Source organism: Solanum pennellii, chromosome 9, assembly GCF_001406875.1.
Source record: "Solanum pennellii chromosome 9, SPENNV200".
NCBI lineage: Eukaryota > Viridiplantae > Streptophyta > Magnoliopsida > Solanales > Solanaceae > Solanum > Solanum pennellii.
In genome coordinates this window covers 63742553-63764882 of record NC_028645.1, presented here as the reverse complement: position 1 = coordinate 63764882, position 22330 = coordinate 63742553, and the positions used below count along the sequence as shown (strand labels likewise).

At 32.8% G+C, this 22330-nt stretch overlaps 2 protein-coding genes across 4 annotated transcripts; both read left to right on the top strand.

The window, feature by feature from the left end:
• The first annotated feature begins 4553 nt into the window (after positions 1-4553).
• LOC107029831 (UBX domain-containing protein 1-like) lies at positions 4554-12362 on the top strand. 3 transcript variants are annotated; one of them, XM_027919528.1, is made up of 11 exons: positions 4554-4719; positions 5760-5855; positions 7877-7953; positions 9091-9167; positions 9373-9433; positions 10098-10165; positions 10264-10345; positions 10690-10773; positions 10876-10974; positions 11217-11336; positions 11945-12362. In XM_027919528.1, exons 2-11 carry the CDS (start codon positions 5762-5764, stop codon positions 12125-12127), a joined length of 945 nt encoding a protein of 314 aa, XP_027775329.1. In that variant the 5' UTR covers positions 4554-4719; positions 5760-5761; the 3' UTR covers positions 12128-12362. The 3 variants fall into 3 exon arrangements, with proteins under 3 accessions (XP_027775329.1, XP_015086762.1, XP_015086763.1); XM_015231276.2 differs by having other exon boundaries at positions 4555-4719; positions 5712-5855; XM_015231277.2 differs by having other exon boundaries at positions 4555-4719; positions 5696-5855.
• Positions 12363-19958: 7596 nt separating this feature from the next.
• On the top strand, positions 19959-21934 carry LOC107030270. Its single transcript, XM_027911969.1, has 3 exons — positions 19959-21073; positions 21176-21779; positions 21839-21934. Exons 1-3 carry the CDS (start codon positions 19959-19961, stop codon positions 21932-21934), a joined length of 1815 nt encoding a protein of 604 aa, XP_027767770.1.
• The last annotated feature ends 396 nt before the right edge of the window (positions 21935-22330 follow it).

Genomic DNA, 22330 nt, shown 5'->3' with positions numbered 1-22330 from the left:
GGTATTAAATGAGTAGTATTGTGAATGAATGGAGGAAACCTTAGTGCTACCATAACTATGTATTCACATATTGTGATGGTATCATATTAGGGGTGGCAAAATCAAACCCAACCCGTCCCAACACATTACTCATTTACACTGTATTTGGATCATTGTTATCCATTGTATTGTATTGTATCTTTACTATACCTACTGTTAGGATAAAAAATAAGCAGGTGTAAACGCGGAAGCTAGCAAAGCAAACCTCGAAAGATCACGAGTAAGAAGACTGACGAGAAATATACCAAAAGACACAAAGATTTAACGTGGTTCGGTCAATCGACCTACGTCCACAAAGGAGATGAGCAATCCACTATAAATATGAGAGTACAAAATACAGAGAGAAACAACCTCAATCAATTCACTCGGAATATATGGGAGATTTACACAAGTGATAACGTATCAAGCTTGTGACCCATAAATTCTCCCCCTAATCAAAACTCTCAAAGTCTTTAAGACTACATTGTGAATGTTGATTAAGTTAGAAGGAACATGTCTCTATTTATAGAGTCCTAAACATTTTCCTACTAGAAAAAGGAAGTCAATCCAAAACCTTTTCCTAAAAGGAAAACCTATTTATGGTAAGAAACCAGGGCAAATAAAACCCAACAGATCTCCCCCTTGACCTGAATTTCTAACAAAATAAATTTGTCCACCTTCTTGACTTAATCTTCAACAAGTTGTTTCTCCTCTCCATAATCTCCTTTGCAAAATTTATGTCTCAACACAGAGAACATCTTGAAATAAATTCTCCAACAAAATCTTCATTATGTCAAAAAGGTTGCGGCTAGAACTACAGCCGTCAAGATGAACACCTCTTTCTAACCTGGTTCGATAATCAATTATCAAACCACTGGACCTGACTTCATCATTAAATCTGGCTCTGATACCACTTGTTAGGACCAAAAATAAGCAGTAGTAAATGTGGAAGCTAGCAAAGCAAACCTCGAAAGATCACAAGTACGAAGACAGACGAGAAATATACCAAAAGACACAGATTTAACGTGGTTCGGTCAATCGACCTACATCCACAAAGGAGATGAGCAATACATTATAAATATGAGAGTAAAAAATATAGAGAGAAACAACATCAACCAATTCACTCGGAATACATGGGAGGTTCACACAAGTGATAACGTATCAAGCTTGTGACCCATAAATTCTCCCCCTAACCAAAACTCTCAAAGCCTTTAAGACTACATTGTGAATGCTGATTAAGCTATAAGGAACATGTCTCTATTTATAGAGTCCTAAACCTTTTCCTACTATAAAAAGGATTAGTCAATCCAAAACATTTTCCTAAAAGGAAAACCTATTTATGGTAAGAAATGAGGGCAAATAAAACCCAACACTTACAATGATGTTTTTTATTGTTATTTCAAATGTATTGTATTGTATTGTTAAATTTCGTTGTTACGTAACAAGGAAAATTCCTATTTTATGAAACAACCAATTTAGTGTGTTCTCATTGTTACTTAATTTCTTTTTCAATTATATCTTTACATAATATTTCAAAATACTATTTTACCCCTTATCTTAATTATTTAAAATTAGTCAAACCTCATACCTTAGAATAATTAAGGATATTTTAGTAAATTTATAAATTACAATACAGTACGATACAATCAAACCAAACAACTAAATTGTTATTAAACAACAACAAACAATACAGTCTAGTCAAACATTGTATCTACCATATAATACAGTACAATAGAGTATAATACAATACAATACATTATGAAACAATGGGTAACAATGATCCAAACAAAGTGTTAGGTTTGGATCGGTTGTTGACCCGCTCATTTGTTAGGTCAATCCATTAAAATTTGAATTGATATGTAACCCAAATTGATTTTTGAGAAATCTTATAAAAAAATAATTTTTTTTATTATTTATATGTTATATGTAGTTATAGTAAAAAAAATATTAGGTACCATAAGCTTATAAAATAACAAATAAAGTGATTAAAACTTAGTAGAAATTGAACGGGTCAGCTATGACCCGTAAGTAACCCCGTTACCTAACCCGTTTTAATTCAACCCATTATGGCCCAAACAAATTTAGGTTGGGTTGGGTTGGATTAGGTCTTGACCTGTTTATTACCTTTATCCATTTTGACCCGCTCAAATTTAACCCAACTCACCCAATTGACATCCATAACATATATGATTAGAGAAATGTTACGGGTTATATGAAACAAGCATTAGTGATACCAAGTCAGTATATATATGATATATTGTGGTGGTATCTTGTGGCCTGAAGCATACCATGTTAGTACATAAATATATTATGATAGTATCATGGAAGTCTCACTAAGATTTTGAAATATACATCAATGATACCGTGAAAGTGTATAAATATATTGTGATCATATTATTACATAAGTAAGCAAATGAAAAAAAAACAAAAAGAAAATTCAATGAAATGAGAGAATAAAGAAACAAAATATAGAATGGCCAAAAATATAAAATTAAATTGTGATAAAAAAAAAGTTACGATTTGACATATGAATGAAAAGGCACAAAAAATAATAACGAATAAAGAAATAATCAGAAAAAAAAAGGAGAAAAGAAAAAGAAAGGAACCTAAAATAAAGAAGTTAGATATTAAAGAGAAAAGAAAATAAAAAATGAGAAATTAAAAGGAGGAGAAAAATAAAGAGGATATATACTAATAAAGAAATAAAAAGAAGAAAATGAGTATTACTACTATATAGAAGAGTGATGAATTAGGACGATCAAGGGTAAAATAGTCTTTTGCAATTAAATAATATTTACTAAGTACTAATTACTATCACACACACTAAAGAATTTTTTTTATTTATATAGAAGAGTGAAGTGGGGGGACGAACAAGGGCAAAAATATAATTTTACGCTAACAAAAATCTATGAAGAAAGATAATAAATAATTCTAGAATTATCTTTCTATATATGAAGTGAATACTGATCAAGGACAAAAATGTAATTTCAAGCTAACAAAAATCTACCAAAAATGATAACAAAAAAATTAAATAGTTCTGAAAACAATTTAAGTTATTGTTATTACCATTAACTTATTTTGTTATTATATTTCACTTTCTTTTTCTTTTTATTTGCGAGTTATTATGATATTCATTATGCTTATAAAAAAAATCCATACTTTTTATATAAAAATATCATGAATTAATTATTTCAATTTTTATTTTGGCTCTAGTTAATATACTTGAAAATAAATTAAGTGATAAATTAATAATATATATTAGATTGAAATTAAAGAAAAAGATGTTAAAAAGTAACTTTACAAATAAAAATGAATAAGATGATATATTTGTATTAAAGATGACCAAGAATAAAATGTAATTCATTCTAACAAAAATCTATCAAGAATAAATCATTCTATAAACATCATTCTATATATGAAATTAATGATGATCAAAGGTAAAAATGTAACTTCATGCAAGCAAAAACCTACTAAGAATGATAACAAAAAACTTAAGTAGTTCTAGAAACATCTTTAGTTATTATTATTAATATTATCTCATTTTTGTTAGTTCTTCATTTTTTTCATGAGTTATTGTGATATCTATTTATTATATGAAAGTAAATAAATAATGATTACACTTAACTTGTAATAATTATATATCAAGTATAATATTAGGTGGAACCTATCGAAAATAAAATTAAAATTTATATGTATATATAAATTTTATGTATTGAAATACTTTTTAATTTTATGATCTTAAATATGCTATATAAAAAAATTAAAATTCAGAAGTTATTTTCTTTTTGAAATGAAATAAAAAATAAGTTCATATAAATCGAAAAGGAGAGAGTCATATATTAAAAATAAAATATATATGAGTTATTATTGAAATCAGCTTTCATATATTATTATTATTATTTTTGAAATCATTTGGCTTCCTTCTATTAATTTGTGCATATATGTGAGTTTTAAAGATTCGAACATTTTAATATAGAAATATAATGATTTGAAAACTTTAATTCTTCGTTTGATTTCTAATTTGTTACATATTTGAAAATACATAAAAACGAAACTTAAAACCCAATGTAACAATTTAAGATATTTTTAGAAAAACATAGTTAAAAAATATAATGAAATTTGGTTGACTCCCTTATTTTTATTGAAATAAGAAAAAATTGTATATATTGTATGAAAATAACGTAAGAACTAAAAAGTAATATGAATCACAGTAAAATAGCAACTAAAAATATGTGAGAATCATATAAGAAAGTTCGTTTACTTTTCTAAGATCGCTTGTATCACATAAAATTAAAAAAGATAGAGTAACATATACTATTCGAAAATAACATAAAAGATATAAATTAACAATTTAAAATATATTTTTAGAAAAAATATAAAAATTTAGTTCACATTTTCAAATTTCATTTATGTTACATAATCCCATAAATTGAAAGAAAAAAACTAATTTACTTTGGATCTGCGCTGCGCGGGCACATGAATATATATATATATATATAAAGATGGGTTAAACTGAGATTCCCGCCCATATAGACCTTTTATGGTGCGGTGCTGAGAATCCAAAAACTACAACTCTACTTACCTTAAGCCTTGAGGCAAAGAATCCGCATCCCTCCTTAACTTGCAATGGCCTTCTTCCTCCTTTCTCTATTCTCCATCAAATCCACGCTAACACCTACATTTTTCTATCCCACAAACACAGTAAGTTTCCTTCCTTTTATTATTTTCTTTTCCTGGAATTTTGATCTGGTTGTAGCTTCATCTTCCCTATGCATCCCCTGTACATTGAATTGACTTCCTTCTATCACATCATTTTATACAAAATTATTTAGTGTTTAGCGGAATGGATATTAATTGGGTTTTAGGAGTAAATCGATTCAATCATTTTGTTGAATGGGTTATTTTGTTGTAGGTTTGTTATATAGATTAAATCACTAACTACTTTCAATTCATAGTATTAAAGTAATTTGTTTTTCACCCTTATATTGCCACACTCATTTGATGCCGATACATGTTGGATATATTTTTTTTTTCTTTTTTCCGCATGTCAAATTTTACCTTACTGTTTGCTGTTGTTGTTTTTACTTGGGCGTTATGCGGACAATGTTTATGATGTTCTCACACCAAAAAGCACAACCGAAAAATAAAATATATTAACATTGGGACTTAAATGCCTAAACCGATAAAAGGACTATTGAGCTAAGTTGCACGGACTCTTTACTTTCGATGCCACTTTCGTGTCGGATTCTCCTAAAAAACACTACTTTTGGAGAATCAGACACGCACCTTTGAAGAGTCCGAGCAACATAATGTGAAATCTTGCTACTGTTCACATGAAGATGCATTATGTTTGTCATTGGCAAGTCCTTCTACATAGGCATTTATCTTCAGGAGGAAGTTTATGCTATTAGGCATCTTTGAATATATTCTGAAGTTTAAAACTTGATCTTGATTTCTTGCCACATAAATAAAGAACAATCAGGAAAGATTAATGCACAGAAAGGCTTCTATATTGCCGCATTAGGTTCAATATTCTGATTTTGTTTCTTTTCTGAGTGGTTTGTGTCCAGTATTCTGATTAAAAACAATGCCAAAGATATATACATATAAGGACTAAGGAGTATATTGTTTTAAGTTAAGCTGCCTTTTCTCAATATATTAAATACCTTTGTTGAAGAACATTTGTTTCACAGAAGTAGTGGAATATTGCTGATTTTGGGAGAATTTTTATCGACAATCAGAAATGGATGCTTCCGAAATTAACAGAAGCTTGGTAAGTGAACTCGAAGCAATGGGATTTTCAGAGGCTCAAGCCACCAAGGCTCTTTGTTCTTCTGGTATGTTCATCCTTCTGGTATTAGCTATATTATAGGAAAAGAGTCGCTCGCATATTTGCCTAAAGGTTCAGGAGACAATTATAAATACCTTTTTGCTTCTGGAATAGTATAAAACATTTAGACAATATAGTGGTTAATTCAACCTGATTAAAAGATTCCAGCTTTGTATAGGAAAGTTGCTCAAACTTTCCGTTTTGGATGTAGCTCTACAAATCACTTTATGCTTCTACATTAACTTATTAGTTTTATAATGTATTCCTATTTTTGTGCGAATATTCTCTCCATGATTCTGTTTCATATCCTTGAGATGTAAAGGACACGTTGATATAATATTTTTTTATGAAGTAAGAAGGTTTCATTAATAAGCCGTCACGGAGATGCAATAAGTACAAAAGAGATGTAGTAGCTAGCTCCAATACATGAGTTAAATATGGCACTTTGCTAAGACCAGAAAACTAATGAGTCCAAAAAACTATGAGTACTATTTACTGGGGTTAGAGGATGCTTCAGCTTAAAAAGCTAACTAAACATCTAGCGTTCTGGAAGTGTTTAGAGGAGGTTGAGACTCCATTAGAACATCTACGATTCCTCTCTGCTCAAATAAACCAAAGATAGTTGTTGGAATCATTTTCCAGATCCCTTTCATGTCCTTATCAACTCTCCAAAAATACCAGCATTCATGAACTTCTTTTGTTGACCGTGGCACTACCCAACTTTGTCCAAAATAGAATAGAATTAGCTCCAAATGTCTGTTGCAGTTGTGCAATGAAGAAAGAGCTTAGTAATACTCTCTGAGCTTTGAAGGCCATGTAGTATCTTTTGACAAACTGAATGTTCTTCTACTGAGGTTACCCGGTGTCGGACAGGCCCAGGTGAAGCAAATCACCTTGACAGGTTCTCCCATTTGTCCTCAATCTTCTATCCTTCCATTCTGTGCATGTGCACAAATGTGACTGTAGCCTGCTTTGACTGTGAACATACTACCATCTCTTGAGCTGTCCCAAGTGATTTTATCTGGTGGTGTGTTGCAACCTTCAAGAGCAGCAAGGAGGGTTAGTAGATTCTAGACAGCATTATATGCATGTTTTCTTCCTTGATCCATTTTTATATCTTATATTATGGTAATATTTGAAAACTGGGCTCATTAAATTCAAATAACCTCATCATATATGCCTCCTTCTTGTATCTAACGACCTGTAGATTTGGTTAATTAGGTCATCTCAAAATAGTGTAGGTTGAGATGTACCCTGATGTGATGTTGGATCAACATAGTTTTGAAGTGATATTGACTAGCTCTTTGTTTTTTTGTGTAGGTTTGGTTAATTAGATCATTTCAAAATAGTTTATGTTGAGATTACCCTGATTTGATGTTGGATCAACAAAGTTTCAAAGTGATATTGACTAGCTCTTTGTTTTTTTTTTGTTTTTTTTTTGTAGATTTGGTTAATTAGGTCAACTCAAAATAGTTTGTGTTGAGATTTATTTATCCTGATGTGATGTTGGATCAACAAAGTTTTAAAGTGATATTGATTAACCCTTTGTTTTCTTGCTAGTCCATTTATCCTGACAAACCTTGAAAAGGTTTATAGCCTGTTTGGATGGGCTTATAACTTATGGCTTATAAGCAAAAGCCAATCCTAACTTATAGCTAATACTAATAGCAAATGTGGTCAATTATCTTTGGTCGTCTTTGTAAAATGTGGCCTCGAACTTCCATCTGAGCATGCTTTGAGCTTTCAAATCTTCCTTCACATATCTTCTATACATTCTTTACTCTTTGTGCATGAAAGGTGGGCTTCAACCTCATGATCACTACCTTGGGAATTATCACTTTTGATGTCTGGTCCAAGTTTCATCCTTTGGTGCTTTTTGCCTCCATCCCAACCTGAGCCCCACCTTCGAAAAAGAAAGAGAGTTTATCTATTTACTAGCACTGACTTGCTGTTTTATCTTGTAGATGTATCCTTTTGTGGTTAACTGAACTCTCCACTTCTATGATTCCAAATCATTACTTTTTTCAGGTAACTCAAGCCTTGAGGCTGCAGTAAATTGGATTGTGGATCATGAGGATGAGGCAAACAATGATGAGATGCCCATGGTATGTAGGTTAACACTGAAAGAATGATGATTGCCTTTCTTACCATGTACAACAGTGTGTCCGGTTAATTTGATAACTTCGTTTGTGACTTGATTGTAACTTTTAAGATGAGAATAAGTTCAGAGAGAAATTAATTGAATTGTAAGTTCCAAGTGCATTTTTAGTAATAGTTTCACCTTCAATGGTTGTAAGATTTGGACATCCATTCGGGATGCTGTTGCAACAGTATGCAAATATGTTCATCTTCAAAGAAGAGAGAGTCATTACTATAACATGGCTGAAGTATTTGAGAGAGGTACAGTAGAGTACCTTGGAGTGTTTTTCCACTTCTCTTGATACATAAGGTGGATGGTGAATTAAGTTCTAATGGCTAGTGCTTACAGGAGATGATTAACTGGAGCTTTCTAAGTTTTATAGTCAAAATTAAGAAGAACATTCTACATCAGATACATTAGTGGTGTCTTTAAAACTAATATGGTGAAAATTTTAGCAAAATAGGTATGAGAGCGAGAAGTATATTTTGTTTGAGCATGCTTACTTTCAAGTAAAGTAGTTCTTAAAATTTAATAAGCTAAGTCTATTTTGTTTTTACTTTCTGTAATTTTGAATGTTGGTTTCTAATAGGTAATTTGTTCCTAAATATGCTTCAAATTTGCAAAATTTTTATTTTCTGTTTTCAAAATTAACTCACATATCCACCATGGAAGCAATGGCTTCTGGATCATCTACAGCATCTTCATGCCTGACTTCATCGTTTCTACTTAACCTGCAAAACCTCCTCTGATTCAATTGCAAAGTTAGTACATTACTCGAAGAAGTGATAGCGATAAAGCAGGAAAACTAAATGAAGTTAACTTGTTCGCCATAGTCGAGTTACTTAAGCTCTGAAATAGCTTTGCTTCTTCAATACTGACAATAAAAAATAAAAAATGCTCTGGGTAAAACAGAGTAAAAGTAACTCATCGTCAAATCGGAAAAACAGAAATAGAGTCGATAAGAATGGATGATATTCCAGAAAAACCTGGAGTTGAACTAAATCCAGCACACCTTTGGTTTAATTTTCATGTTTCTTATCTTGTATAACTGTCCTATTGTACAATTCAATCCTAGAAGTTCTAACAAGAGAGTTGCGTACAGGTTTCAGTCGACATTATTGAAACTCCTACTCCTACTTTTGATTCGGAACAAGCAAAGTTGAAAGCACAAGAGCTGAGGTATGATTTTATATCAAAGTTTCATGAGGAGGTTTCGTGTTTAATCCAAAAATTGGAAACCGTCATTGGAAGTATTATCTCCTTGACTCTTGTTTAAATTTTGAAACTGCTTCGCTGGGATTTAGCATATGGCTTGTTTTCGGTCTTTTATTACTACATTTTTCCTTTCTGAAGCTTTCGGTGAATGAAAATTCTGCTTTTATAGGGAGCGAGCACGCAAGAGGAGAGAGGAGGAAGAGAAAAAACTGGACAAGGAAAGGGAGAAGGTATGGAGTATATTCCTTTTCTCGTAAGAACTTCCTCTGGTTTAAGTTCTGATTCGCAATGAAGAAAGTTCATTGTCAATATGCTTAATGTGAGAGATCTAATGGCTTTGATTGAATGATGTGATGAATGTTTGATGCATGATTTGATTAATTTTCAACATGAACAAGTGAATGCAAACCAATGCAGGGATTCTAGGCTCACTGTTCGAGAGATGGCATCACCTTCTATAAATTACTTCCCACTTATTGGATCAACTTTAAACTTAAGATCCAAAGAGTGATTAATGTCAACCAACAAAAAAACATGCTTCACTAACTAATGGTAATGCAAAGATGTTAAATCCATGTAGTTTTAGCCTTGAAGCAATTATGGAAAGATTTCAGGGAGTACCTAATGAGATAATTTGAAATGCATTGATCTAAAAACCCTACATATCTATGATTGAAACTAAACTAATAACCTTCTGCGCGTTGCTGAGAAATGTGCATTTAGTTATTGTTTCACTTTATTTAATTTTTTTTGTAATTTCCAGCTTCTGCTTGTTCTGTCAACTGTTCATATTTGAAACTAGTGTGTGTGGTCTCACAGAATTATTAGTGTTCAGCTGTTATATGTGGAGGTGTTCTACTTATCGAAATGTTAAATGTTTCGTTTTTTTTGCAGGAAAGGATACGTGCAGGCAAAGAACGGCTTGCAACAAAACGGATGGCAGAGGAAAATGAGAGGAAGCGGTATGTTTCTAAGTTGGCTATGTTACTTAATAAAATACTTTGTGCTTAGTTGGTGAAAATTTCTTATTCTAAGTTTCTACAGTTTGCTCGTGTTTCAGTTTTGAAGCACAGAGGAAGACCGAAAAAGAGGAGGAGAGAAGGGCAAGGGAAAGAATTCGTCAAAAGCTTCAGCAGGACATGGTATTACTTGTAATTGTTAGTCAAGTTTTGTCTGTACTTGTCCAAACAGTACTAATCTGATGATCAAATGCAGATATGTGCTGTAGTTGCATTCTTTTAGTAAGTTTAGGTATTTAGTGCAAATGCAGTTAGATACGCTGAAAATTTTGTGGTGCTGTTATCTGTTTTTTTTATTCTTTATCAAATTTGAATAAATGTAGCCCACTCTATTTTTTTGTGTGAACTGAGACTTTTGCATACTGATTCGCTATATGGACCTTAGTTCTGTATTTAGTTAAGCAGCCTATATACCCAACTTCAGATCTTGTTGGACTGGGATAAGTCGTGAGTTCATGTCCTGACAGGCAGACAGGAGGGCTAGACTTGGTTCGTCTTTCAATAGCGGTACATCTTCAAAATTCATTAAAACCTCGGAGCCAGAGACAAAGGTATTTTGCTTTGTAAATCTGTTGACGGTTCCTAAGATTGATTGGATTCATCCATTTGACTGCTTTTGATTCTTCTCTTTAAAATCACAATTCACAACTCAGAATCCTTTGAAAGTTGATTCTGCCGCGTTATCTGGTAACTTAATTACGAACAAAGAGGTTTTCATGGGATGCTTAAGATCTCTCAGGCGTCAGCACAAGGTATCTGATAATGTCGTCTCTTCTATTTCACTATTTAGTTCTCAATAAGTTTCCAGTTTCTTACAAGACTATGCGAACTAGCTTTTAGCTTCTTCCCTTGTGTTTGCTACAGGCTGTTCAGGAAAGTAATTATAATAATATATGTATTATAAAATATCAAGTTATACTGAATTATCAAATACCAGCTTTAAAAACCATGCTCCATCCAGTATAATCATATTGCAAATGTTCATATGTTTCAGGAGGAGGATGTGAAAGTGCAACAGGCCTTCAAAACTCTGTTAGTTTATGTGAGGAACATAGTTAGCAATCCTGATGAAGGGAAGTTTAGGAAGATCCGGCTTAGTAATCCAGCTTTCCAGGTGAATACCTTTAAGCACATGCTGAAGGAATGAAACTTTACTTCATTTTCTTATACTGTTAGGTTCGAGACATTTATCACTATGAGGAGAGAGGCTGGGAGCTGGGTCTCTCACCCTGCCCCCTTCTTTCTCTCCATAGTTTTTTGCATGTATATCTGATGGTGGTGACATTTGTGAAGTGTTGGTTGTGTAATGGGGTAGATGTAGATTAGGATCTTTAGATTCATTCAATATAATCTTGTCCATTTCATTCATATCCACGGATCCATGTGTGCAGTAGTTCCTCAGAAATTCCCTCTTTCTATTCTAAAGGTATGATGTGTTGCCTATCAATAAGTCTACCATGATGTGTAATTGTATTGTCTTATCTGCTTTCACTCATGGTACATTTAGCAATGGAAAATGTAATGTGCTGTTTCCAGAAATACCATTCTTCTGTTGTTTCATAGCAGATTGCCATTTTTTGTGTAGGCCGAAATTGTGAATAAGAAATCTGGTAAAATTCGGGATAGCTTGTTTTTGTAACTTGGCCAATTTCAAATGATGTCATTTTGTGTTGCTTGGATCTTGTCTACTTTTAATGTTGCTTTTCTCCTCGAGGATGGCAGGCTAGAGTTGGAATTTTCAAAGAAGGCGTGCAGTTTCTACAACTCTGTGGGTTTGAAAGAGCTGAGGAAGGTGATTTTTTGGTCTTGCGCAGCAACAAGGTCAATATGGCGCTACTGAGATCAGCTGGCATGGTTTTGCACTCTGCCATTACAAATCCCTTCTTTGGGCTACTCTCAAAGTAAGGTGGTTTCCCCAGGGAATTAGAAGCTTGATGCTTGACACTCAACACACCACTAACTTCAAGTTGATTTCACTACTTCTATTGGACTTGAATTTGTATAGTAGCAACTAGCAAGAATCAGATATTCTATTTGTTTGAACTTTAATGTCTCCTATAAATATACCTGTATGCAAATGGTTTGTATTTTATTCCCTCCCATCCCTTGCAAGTGTATAAAAGTGATTGTAACTATTTAAGCGGGAATCTAAATTTAGAATTAGACAAATTATTTATGAAAATGATCAAAATTACTCTTGAACTATATGAAATGGAGCACATACCCCCTTCATTTATTTTTGGGAAAAAGGACAAATATACCTCCAAACTTTAAAAAATGGTATATAAATACCCTTCTTTATATTTTGAGGTTATATATATTCTTACCGTCATATTTTTGGATCATATATATGCTTACACTAAACGGAGAGACACGTGGGCGACATCTTGAAAATTTACCCTATTTAATTTTATGTTAACTTTCACCTAAAAAACTAAAAACCCACTCAACTATTTATTTACCTGACCTGAATTAAAAATTCGGACCCAATCTAAAACATCTGTGGAGTACATTTTTGAAGCAAATCCCTCAATCCCGTCATCATCTCTTCTCCATTCTCGATAATCAAAGATCTCATCCATGATGGAAAATTCATTTGCTAGAGAAACCGTTACACTATCTATCAAATTTACACTAAATAAGCTGAAAATATAAAATCTTTACACATAAACATGTAAAAAAAAAAACTCTTTATCAATCAATCACCATATATCAAAATTAAAACCTCAATACTACAACACGTAATAAAATTTCAACAAGATTTAGAGCTCAAATAAGATGTCATACTAAGAAACGCATTACACAATTGGAAGAAAAAAATGGAGAAATGACCAGAAGCCAACGGAAAGCTCTCTGAATTACTCATCCCCTTTCCCTTTCTACAAATTTAACAAACTCGACCAAGCGGATCTGAAGTTGGAAACAACAAGAAATGAGAATTTTTTGTTTGGAAGAAGAAGAATAAAAAACTGAAGTTTAGTATTGATTAGATGATGAAGTTCTTCATACTAATTACGCCGCTGTTACTAGCGGCATCGGCGCCATATGATTCATCGAGAATTTGGGGGGATTTTGATTTGGGTATATATTATTAAGAAATTAGTAAATGGGTGGGTATAGAATATTTGGGCGGTTTTTTCATTAATTCGGGTGGGTTCTTATTTTTGGGTTAAAATCGGGTAGAGGAATAGGATGACGCCACGTGTCCGTCCGTTAGTGTGAAGGATATAAGTGTGCCACTTTTTGGACGGCAGGGACACTGGTGTCTCTGTAGTATAACGAAGAGTATTTGTATACCATATTTGAAAGTTCGGGCGTATATTTGTCCCTTTTTCCTTTATTTTTGGTATCAAAAATATCTATCGCATCTAATTAAAGGAGCACAAATATCCTTTCTTTTAACAGACTACTACTTGATCCTACTTGGTATCTAATGTGTCAAAAATTGCCTATGTCCAGCTAGGCGGTCAACGTGGCTAAAACACCCTCTTTTTAAATTGATGTCTTCTAACCCTAATTTCATTTTCTTTTCTCCAATTTCTTAAAAAGCTTTCTTCTTAGAGAGGAATTTATTTAATGACGGAAAGATGAAAATAATTACAATTTAAACGCAACATTATGATGTTAACAGAAACAAATAGATGATTGAATAATTTTTGTTTAGATAAATTGCACATGTAATAAAAACATTCTAGTGTGACATTTTCTTATCTCTTTGAGAATTTTCTACTTTATTACAGCATAAAAGCTTCTTTTTTAATTCCAAAGTCCCTCGATTTGCATTTCCAAGATTTTCTTTAAAAAGACAACAAACGTTTAAAATCTATTGTAATCATTCCCTTATATCCACCAACTAATAATTTCTTTTACAATAAATAATTGTAATGGGAGAAACTTTTTTGAGAAATTGGAGAAGAATTTGAAATTGGGGTTCTAAATAGAGAAGAAGACATCAATGTAAAGAGAGAGTGTTTTATCCACATCTGCTACCTAGGGGGACAGCTATGTAGGCAATTTTTTTAACAAGTCAAATGCCAAGTAGTATCTAGTAGTAATCCGTTAAAAGGAAGATGTTTGTGGTCCTTTAGTTAGATATGAGGGGCATTTTTTATACCAAAAACAAGCGGAGTGAACATGTGTTCCATTTCAAGGGTCATTTTAACCCTTTTTGGTACAATCTATTACAATGAGCATAAAAGACTAATACTATTAGAAGGTATAAGTTTTTTCTCAAACTACACTTGATTGGCTGGGTGATAAATGATTAGGAATGACAATAAAGCGAGGAGGAGGCGGTTGCGGGGTGAATCTGCATTAATCCGCAAGGACTTTAATCTGCCACGTCCCACATGAACTAATGTACAATTTTCGACACTCCCACCCCTCCCTGCATTAACTCGCTTCACATATATTTCTTTATTATTATTTTCTTTGTTATTTGGCTTCAACATTTGAGTAAAGCTTTTTTTTTTTTTTGAATATTTTATTTATCAATTCTATATATGAAATACAATTAAAAATTTCAATTATACAGTAATTTAGAGATAGATCTTAACAAAAAGAACAATTCATTTCAACTCACTCCCGACATACACCCGCAATCATGTCCCTCACCCCATTTCACATAAGCCTAAATTTGCTCCATTCCCGTCCCACATTATTGTCATTCTAATAAATGATGGTCTTAAAATTTCTAAATTATAAACCAGAAGAAAAAAAAAAGAACATATTTTCAAGTAAAGAATTTAGTGACACATACTTTTATGAGAAAAAGATTCTATCACATATGTATGTTTTAATCATTTTGATTGATGAGTCATATGAATCAACATGTTTTTAAGAATAATTGTTATTTTGAATTCACATGCTTAAACCAATTAAGACTTCATTTCTTTGCACTTAATGGAGGTTTGAATTTAGATCATTAATAATTGCTTACTTTAAGTACTTATTTGGTCTAAATAGGTTTTGATCTTTAAGATCTTGAGTAATTACTTATATATATATATATATATATTAACAAGATGTATTATTTTGTAAAGGTTCCCTATTCAAGGCATCTGATATAACATTAACCTTTTCAGGATAACACAGAATGGTAATGTCGTAGTCCTTCAAAACTCAAGCTATCTATGTTGCCAAGTTCAAATCCCTCTAACAAAGCTATTAGAAAATCAAATTAGCCACTCTTAACTTAGCCCAAGCAATATCCAAAAACTCCCAAATCTTTTTTTTCTTGGCCAACAATTAAGCACATTTTCAACAAGTCTCTCTTATTCTTTTTTTTTAGAGGAGCAGTCAACTTCTATAATCAGTGAAGAACTCGCAAAACACCTTAAACAAGTAGTGACGTCACAACTTAAACACAAAAGTCACAACTAAAGCACAAAAACCACAACTACCTACTCCAAAGCATGAGTAGTATATTTATTTTCATGGGTTTTAAGTTTTAACTATCTAGAAGCATGAGCAATTATATTTCCCTTCTCACAGCACCACCCAGATCGATCCCTCCAACCCCTTAAACATCACAATATAAACTAAAACTCACAACCTTTTCGTGATTAATTATTTAGGATAAAAACTCACAAAAATTTGAGGTCACTCAAGTCTTTTTCCTACTAAATAAGATAAATATATTTTTGTAAACAAATATTTTTTTCTTAAAAACTATGCCACACATATTTTCAGTACAACAAATATAATATTCAAGAGAAATAATTTTAAATAACAAACCTCAATATAATGAATTTCGCATAACTAAATAATCAAAAAATATTTTGTTTGGAACTTTGTATTTGAATAGACAAAAAGCTTCACTATGGAAAAATAACAGTGTTTGACGCTATTTAATAAATTAAGACAAACTTTAAATTATGAAAACTAAACTATTGTGCATATGATAGGAGATGTATATTTTTCAAAACTAATACTTCTTAAGAAACGTATAGAGCGTACCTTAAGATATTACCTTTTTTCTAGTATTTTAGAGAAAAATGAATTTTTTTAATTATTTTTTGTTTAAAATAATAAGTTTTTTGTTTAATAAAATAATATGATATATTTAGTGATTTTTCTTTATGAAGTTTTTTATTTTGTTGTTCTTGATTTAATAGAGATATTTTATCTAAAAAAAATAATTTTTAAATTGACTCACTTACAAGTTCTTATAGTTGCACAATATCATTAATTTAAAATCGTTTTCTATTGTCAGCTACACTTATAGCAATCCATGTTGCCTCAAAAAGCTATTGCATTCATAGATAAATGCATCTTTCTGAAATGATATGTCATATTAAAATTCTATTCTCTTATGATTTTAAGAGTGTTATCCTTTCTCTTTTCATATCTTAAAATTCTCCTCTTTCGATGATATCTTAAAACTTTTCTATGTTAGTTTTCCTTGTATGAAATGAGATAATTGATGTTCCATTAAAATCTTTCAAGTTATCATACACCTTATCGGAAGAGAGGCTTCTCCCCAACGATGATCTCTCCAATTTTTGACAGTGCTATTTCATATAACTGAAACGTGTTCATTTAATTTTTTGATGGATTAGATTAATTTTCTGATCAAATATCATTAACCATGGTTATCACTATTTCTCTATCACCTTATTTCTTTCTCAATCAGCAAAGAAAAACTTCTTCCCTCCCAAAAAATCTCCGAAAAACAGATCAATCAAACAACATTCGTGAAAATCAAACAATTTAAAATTAAAATTACATTAATATTTTAATATTTTTATATTTACATATGAACAACTAGGGAGAGTTAAAAGATAAAGACTGAAATTGAGTGATTAGCCTCAATTAAAGATTACAGTTATGAGTACCACAAAGAAAAAACACCCAAAAAAATAAATAGAGAATTTCACCAGAAAAAGAAAAGTATATAAAAAAAATATTTTCCTACCCATCTTGCATGCCCTTTCAAATCCTTTAGTCGGCTTTTGCAAAAACTCTAAATTGAAAAAATTGATGTTACGAAAAAGACGACACAGTTTTGTGGATCACCAATGTGACCGATCGAAGCTTAAAAGAATTAGTCTCATTAGTTGAACTTTTTAAATTTTGTGTCACATACATATATACTAACATGCATTGGATCGAATGCCATGTGCAGTCATACATACATACACTGGATCAGATGCCACGTACCAGCATACATGCATACATTGAATCGGATTTTACGATCTGGCATACTAACTATCGAGTATGGGTCTCGTGAGAGTAACATTGACTTGTGATATATGGGTATTATTGAGAATGTGAAATGATAAATTGTTCCTAAATTGATAAGTAGTAGGGTAACCTATGTACAATTATTTTACTATGATTAAGTAAACTGATCGTATATCTCGTTGTTGAACGAACTCGAAAGAGTTGACCCCAAATCAGCAAGTGATGAGGCAAGTGAGGACCAAGGGTCCAAAGTTGCAATTGGGTGGGGTAGTGTTGTGATGTAAATAACTAGGTAGTTTCATACTTAAGGGGAAAAAGATTTGTAATTAACTGTTAAATAACATTAATATACTTTGTTATGGGTCATGGGTAGGCTATGAGTGATTAGTCACAATGAATGTGATGGTGTTCGTGGACTTTTCTTTAAGTTAGAATGTTTACCTAGTTAGTAGGTTGATAGAAACGAACATTAGAACTAAGGGTACTAGTATGACGTCAGGTATCCAGTAATGGTTAAGGTGGAAAATGAATAGTTTACTTGTATGTTTAAAGCTAGTTGATTTCTTATATTATGCGGTGGGTATCGAATAAATCGACTCGTGCCTACAAGTGTGTGTACTTGTACTAATGATACTTTTGCTATGCTTTTTTGGCATAGTCACGATACAGGATCAGTGATGTTATATAGGCGAAGCCGAAGAAAATCTCCAACAACTTCTGTTTTTCCTTCTGTATGGTGGGAGCTATATCTTTGCTATTTTGGTCATACCTTGTAACTTAGAAGTTGTTGTGGAGTTAAATACTTTACAAGTGTTAACTCGAAAAATGTATAAACTCTTTTTATTTAATTTTTTGGAAATCCTTTTATCTCAGTTTTCTTTGTTCTTCCACATGAATTTAAATCATTGAGAATCGAGGGTTCTCCTACTTAGATGTTAGTGTAGGTGTTCGCATGGTCCTGGTGGGTTGAGTTATGATAATTTAAATAGTAACTAATTGACGATTGACATTAAATTTTTAGCCCAAAGTCCATCGTACTCGTTTTCTCATATATCATATATGTTCCCTTCATTATATTTTGAACAAGAACTTATTACTTTTAGCAATTACCATTTGAATCATTGTCATATTATATTATCAAGATTCTTGTTTCATATTCGTCACTTCAATAGTAGTTTTTTTAATTAATTGTCAAGCATTAAGGTATTATCCATTGAGTTTCTTACAAATTTTAAAATTATAACCCAGCCAATTCTAAAAAATAGCCTAAATCATTCTTGAAACCCCTACAACTCTCTTATTATATATGAACATGATTTTCTTTTTTTCTAATTTTAGATTTATCTTAATTTGTCAAATAGCCACAAAAAGTCGATGTTTTTACCGTAACAGAGCTATTTGTCTATTCTAATACAATGTACCAAAAAAATTGTTATTTAGTTACACATAATTAATTATATTGAGGTTGGTTATTTTAAAATTATTTCTCGTTGAATATTTGATTCGTTGTGTTGAACATAATTGTCATTTAGTTACACATAATTAATTATATTGAGGTTGGTTATTTTAAAATTATTTCTCGTTGAATATTTGATTCGTTGTGTTGAACATATGTGTGACATAATTTTAAAGAAGAAAAATATTTATTTAGGACGATATCATTCACCTAACGAAGTAGTGTTATTTGTAGTTTTGATGATTTGACAAACTTAGGGACCTCATAAAGGTACCGGGTTTTCTACTTGAGTATTGCAGGTGTCTTGTTTGAAGTATTGCAGATGAAACAAACCCAGGGACCTAGTAGAGGTACCAGACTCTCGTGAGAGTGAGCCAGTCGACTGCCAGCTGGAGATAGTACAGAAAGTAGGTGCACACTTCCCGATGGCGTCAGAAAGTGTGACCTTTCCAACCAATGGCAAAATGTTTAGGAAAGGGACTTGTCAATACAAAAGACACTTTCCTAAACACTTTTTGGTAGCTTTTGCAACTTGATAAAAACTTTTCAAGAACTCTTGTAAAGGCTAACAAAAAGGAAAAAGGCAGAATCAAATTCCAAACACAACTGCAACATCTGGAGATATTCGTCTAGTTGTTTAGGAATTTATTCTCATGTTCTTGAACTGTAAACCACTCCTGAATCTATAAAGGAATTGGTGTGTTGTGTCAAAGTCTAGGTTGTCCAAGTGGGATAGCTTAGTGGGTAGATTGTTTTTCTACTTAGGCTTGTTAAGCAATAGAGGACTATTGCTTAACGGTAAGATTGATAACTCTTTCTTACGTTTGGTGTAATCGTGTTTCGCTTTTGCTTTTGAAGATTAGTGAAAACGATTGAAAATCCTGTGAGACAGGTCGTGGTTTTACTCCCTTAAGCAAGGAGGTTTCCACGTAAAATCATTGTGTTGATTTTACTGCATTTAACTTCCTGTTTTACTCATTAGTGTAGTAAGGGACCTGGTCCATTACTGTTAAGTGAAGGCATACATTCTATCAAGTGGTATCAGAGCAGGCACTCCCTATTTGGTTAACACCAAGGAAGTGATATTGTTCTAGAATGGCTGCTCCACTAAATCTCGAAGAAGGTCAGTCGTCACACAGACCTCCTCGTTTCAATGGACATTTCTACAGTTGGTGGAAAGTTAGAATGCATGACTACCTCATGGCTGAAGACAGCGAGTTATGGGATATCGTACTGGATGGACCATTTGTTCCGATGATGGATGAAAAGGATGGAGAGAAGACTATCACTGTTCCAAAGCCTAGGCAGAAATACGACGAAGCTGACAGGAAAAAGATTGAAAAGGGTTTCAAAGCTAAAACTCTCCTGGTTTGTGGGATAGGACCTGATGAGTATAACAGAGTGTCAGCCTGTGAGTCTGCTAAAGAAATTTGGGATTGCTTGAAGACTGCACATGAAGGAACTGAACAAGTCAAAGAATCTAAGATTGACATGCTTACCTCACAATATGAGAACTTCAAAATGAAGGAAGGAGAAACAATACATGACATGTTCACCAAGCTGTCTTCCATTACAAATGAGCTGCGAAGTCTGGGTGAACCTATAAGCATGACCAAACAAGTCAGGAAAGTGCTTCGAATTCTTCCAAAGTCTTGGGAGAGCAAAGTTGATGCCATTACAGAAGCCAAGGACTTGAAGGTGCTGACTATGGATGCTTTGATTGGTAATCTGAAAACACATGAGATGAATCGAAACTATGATTTGTCAAAGAAGGAAGCCAAGAAGGACAAGTCATTGATGCTAAAGTATAAATCAGATGAAGATTCAAGTGATGATGATGATATGGCATACCTCATTAGTAGATTTCAAAAAATTGTGAGGAGAAACAAAATTTATAAAAAAGGAACTAATGGGACTCGAAATGCTGCTCAAGGTGATACTTGCTACAAGTGTGGAAAATCTGGGCATTTCATCAGAGAGTGTCCTTTGCTTAAGAATGAAAACAAGGAACATCAAAAACACAGGGGTGACAAGGAAAACAGAAGGGACCTGGTACCTGGTAACAGAGATCGTAAAGCTGCTGCTGATATGGTTGTCAAAAGGGCTCTTGCTGCATGGGGGGATTCTTCTAGTGACTCAGAAGATCCTGATGAGCCAAAGGATGTGTCAATGGTTGCTGTGCATGAGGAGGGAACTGTCTTCAATGAAATGTTTGCTCTCATGGCACACACAGAAAATGAAGAAGAAGACAATCAGGTAACTCTTCTTGACATGAAAAATGACTTGGATAAATATTCTCTTAAAAAATTGAGAACCTTGGCAAAAGTCATGTTAGATTCTGTGATAGAGTTAACATCTGAAAGAGATACCATGATTGTTGAACTTGAAATTTTAACTGAAAACAAAGGTCAATTTGAAGACACAATGTCAAGAATGGCGTCTCTAGAGTTAAATAACTCTGAACTTAAGAATCAGTTGTGTCAGTTTACTGAAGAAGCTGAAAAGCTGAATGGAAAGCCAAATGGATTGCAAGCTGAAATTCATGAAAAATTGAAGAACTCTGAGACAAATCTCAGGTTGTCACTTGAAAAGAATAACAAATTAGAACAGGATATTGTGAAACTTAAGGAGGAACTTGAAAAATCTCTTAAGTGGACCAAATCCTCAAAGTTGCTGTCAAATGTGACAAATCAGAGTAATTTTAATAAGAAAGGACTAGGAAGTCTGAACATAAGTCCTCCTTATAATCCTCATAGTAAGTATGTGTTTGTGTCTGACAATCTGTTGTGTTTGCATTGTGGTAAGAATGGACATTTGAAGAATGAGTGTGTTAATTGGAGAAACTCATGTGAAAGATACTCTAATTATGCTGAAAGACAAAATGCACCAAATGAGAGACCTGGTCCTACAGAGCCTGTCTCAACTCACAGATTTTCAAAGAAAAAATCTGTTCATGCTCCTAGGTCTTTTGTTAGAAAGATTCAAAGTCTACCATATTGGACCAAGAACTATCTGATCACTCCTTTGTCTGCCTACTGGGAACTCAAGCTGAAATGGGTTCCCAAGCTTAACAAGTGATTTTTGGTGCAGGTGAGTGAGAGGAGCAGCAGTCAATGTTGGTATATGGATAGTGGCTGCTCTAAACATATGACTGGTGATGTAAAGAACTTCCTCTCACTCAAGACCCTCCAAGGAGGAGGTGTCTCATTTGGTGATGGCAAGAAGGGGTACATTTTGGGAGTTGGCAAAGTAGGAAGATCTCTTGAAGATTCAATTGACAATGTTTACCATGTGGATGGATTGAAGTACAGCTTGCTAAGTGTGTCACAAATCTGTGACAAAGGAAATGAGGTCAAATTTACTTCTGAAAAATGCACTGTGGTGAGTTTGACTACAAACAAGGTAATTCTCACTGCACACAGAAGTAAAAATATGTATGTGGCAAACTTGGAAATCTCTCATGGAGA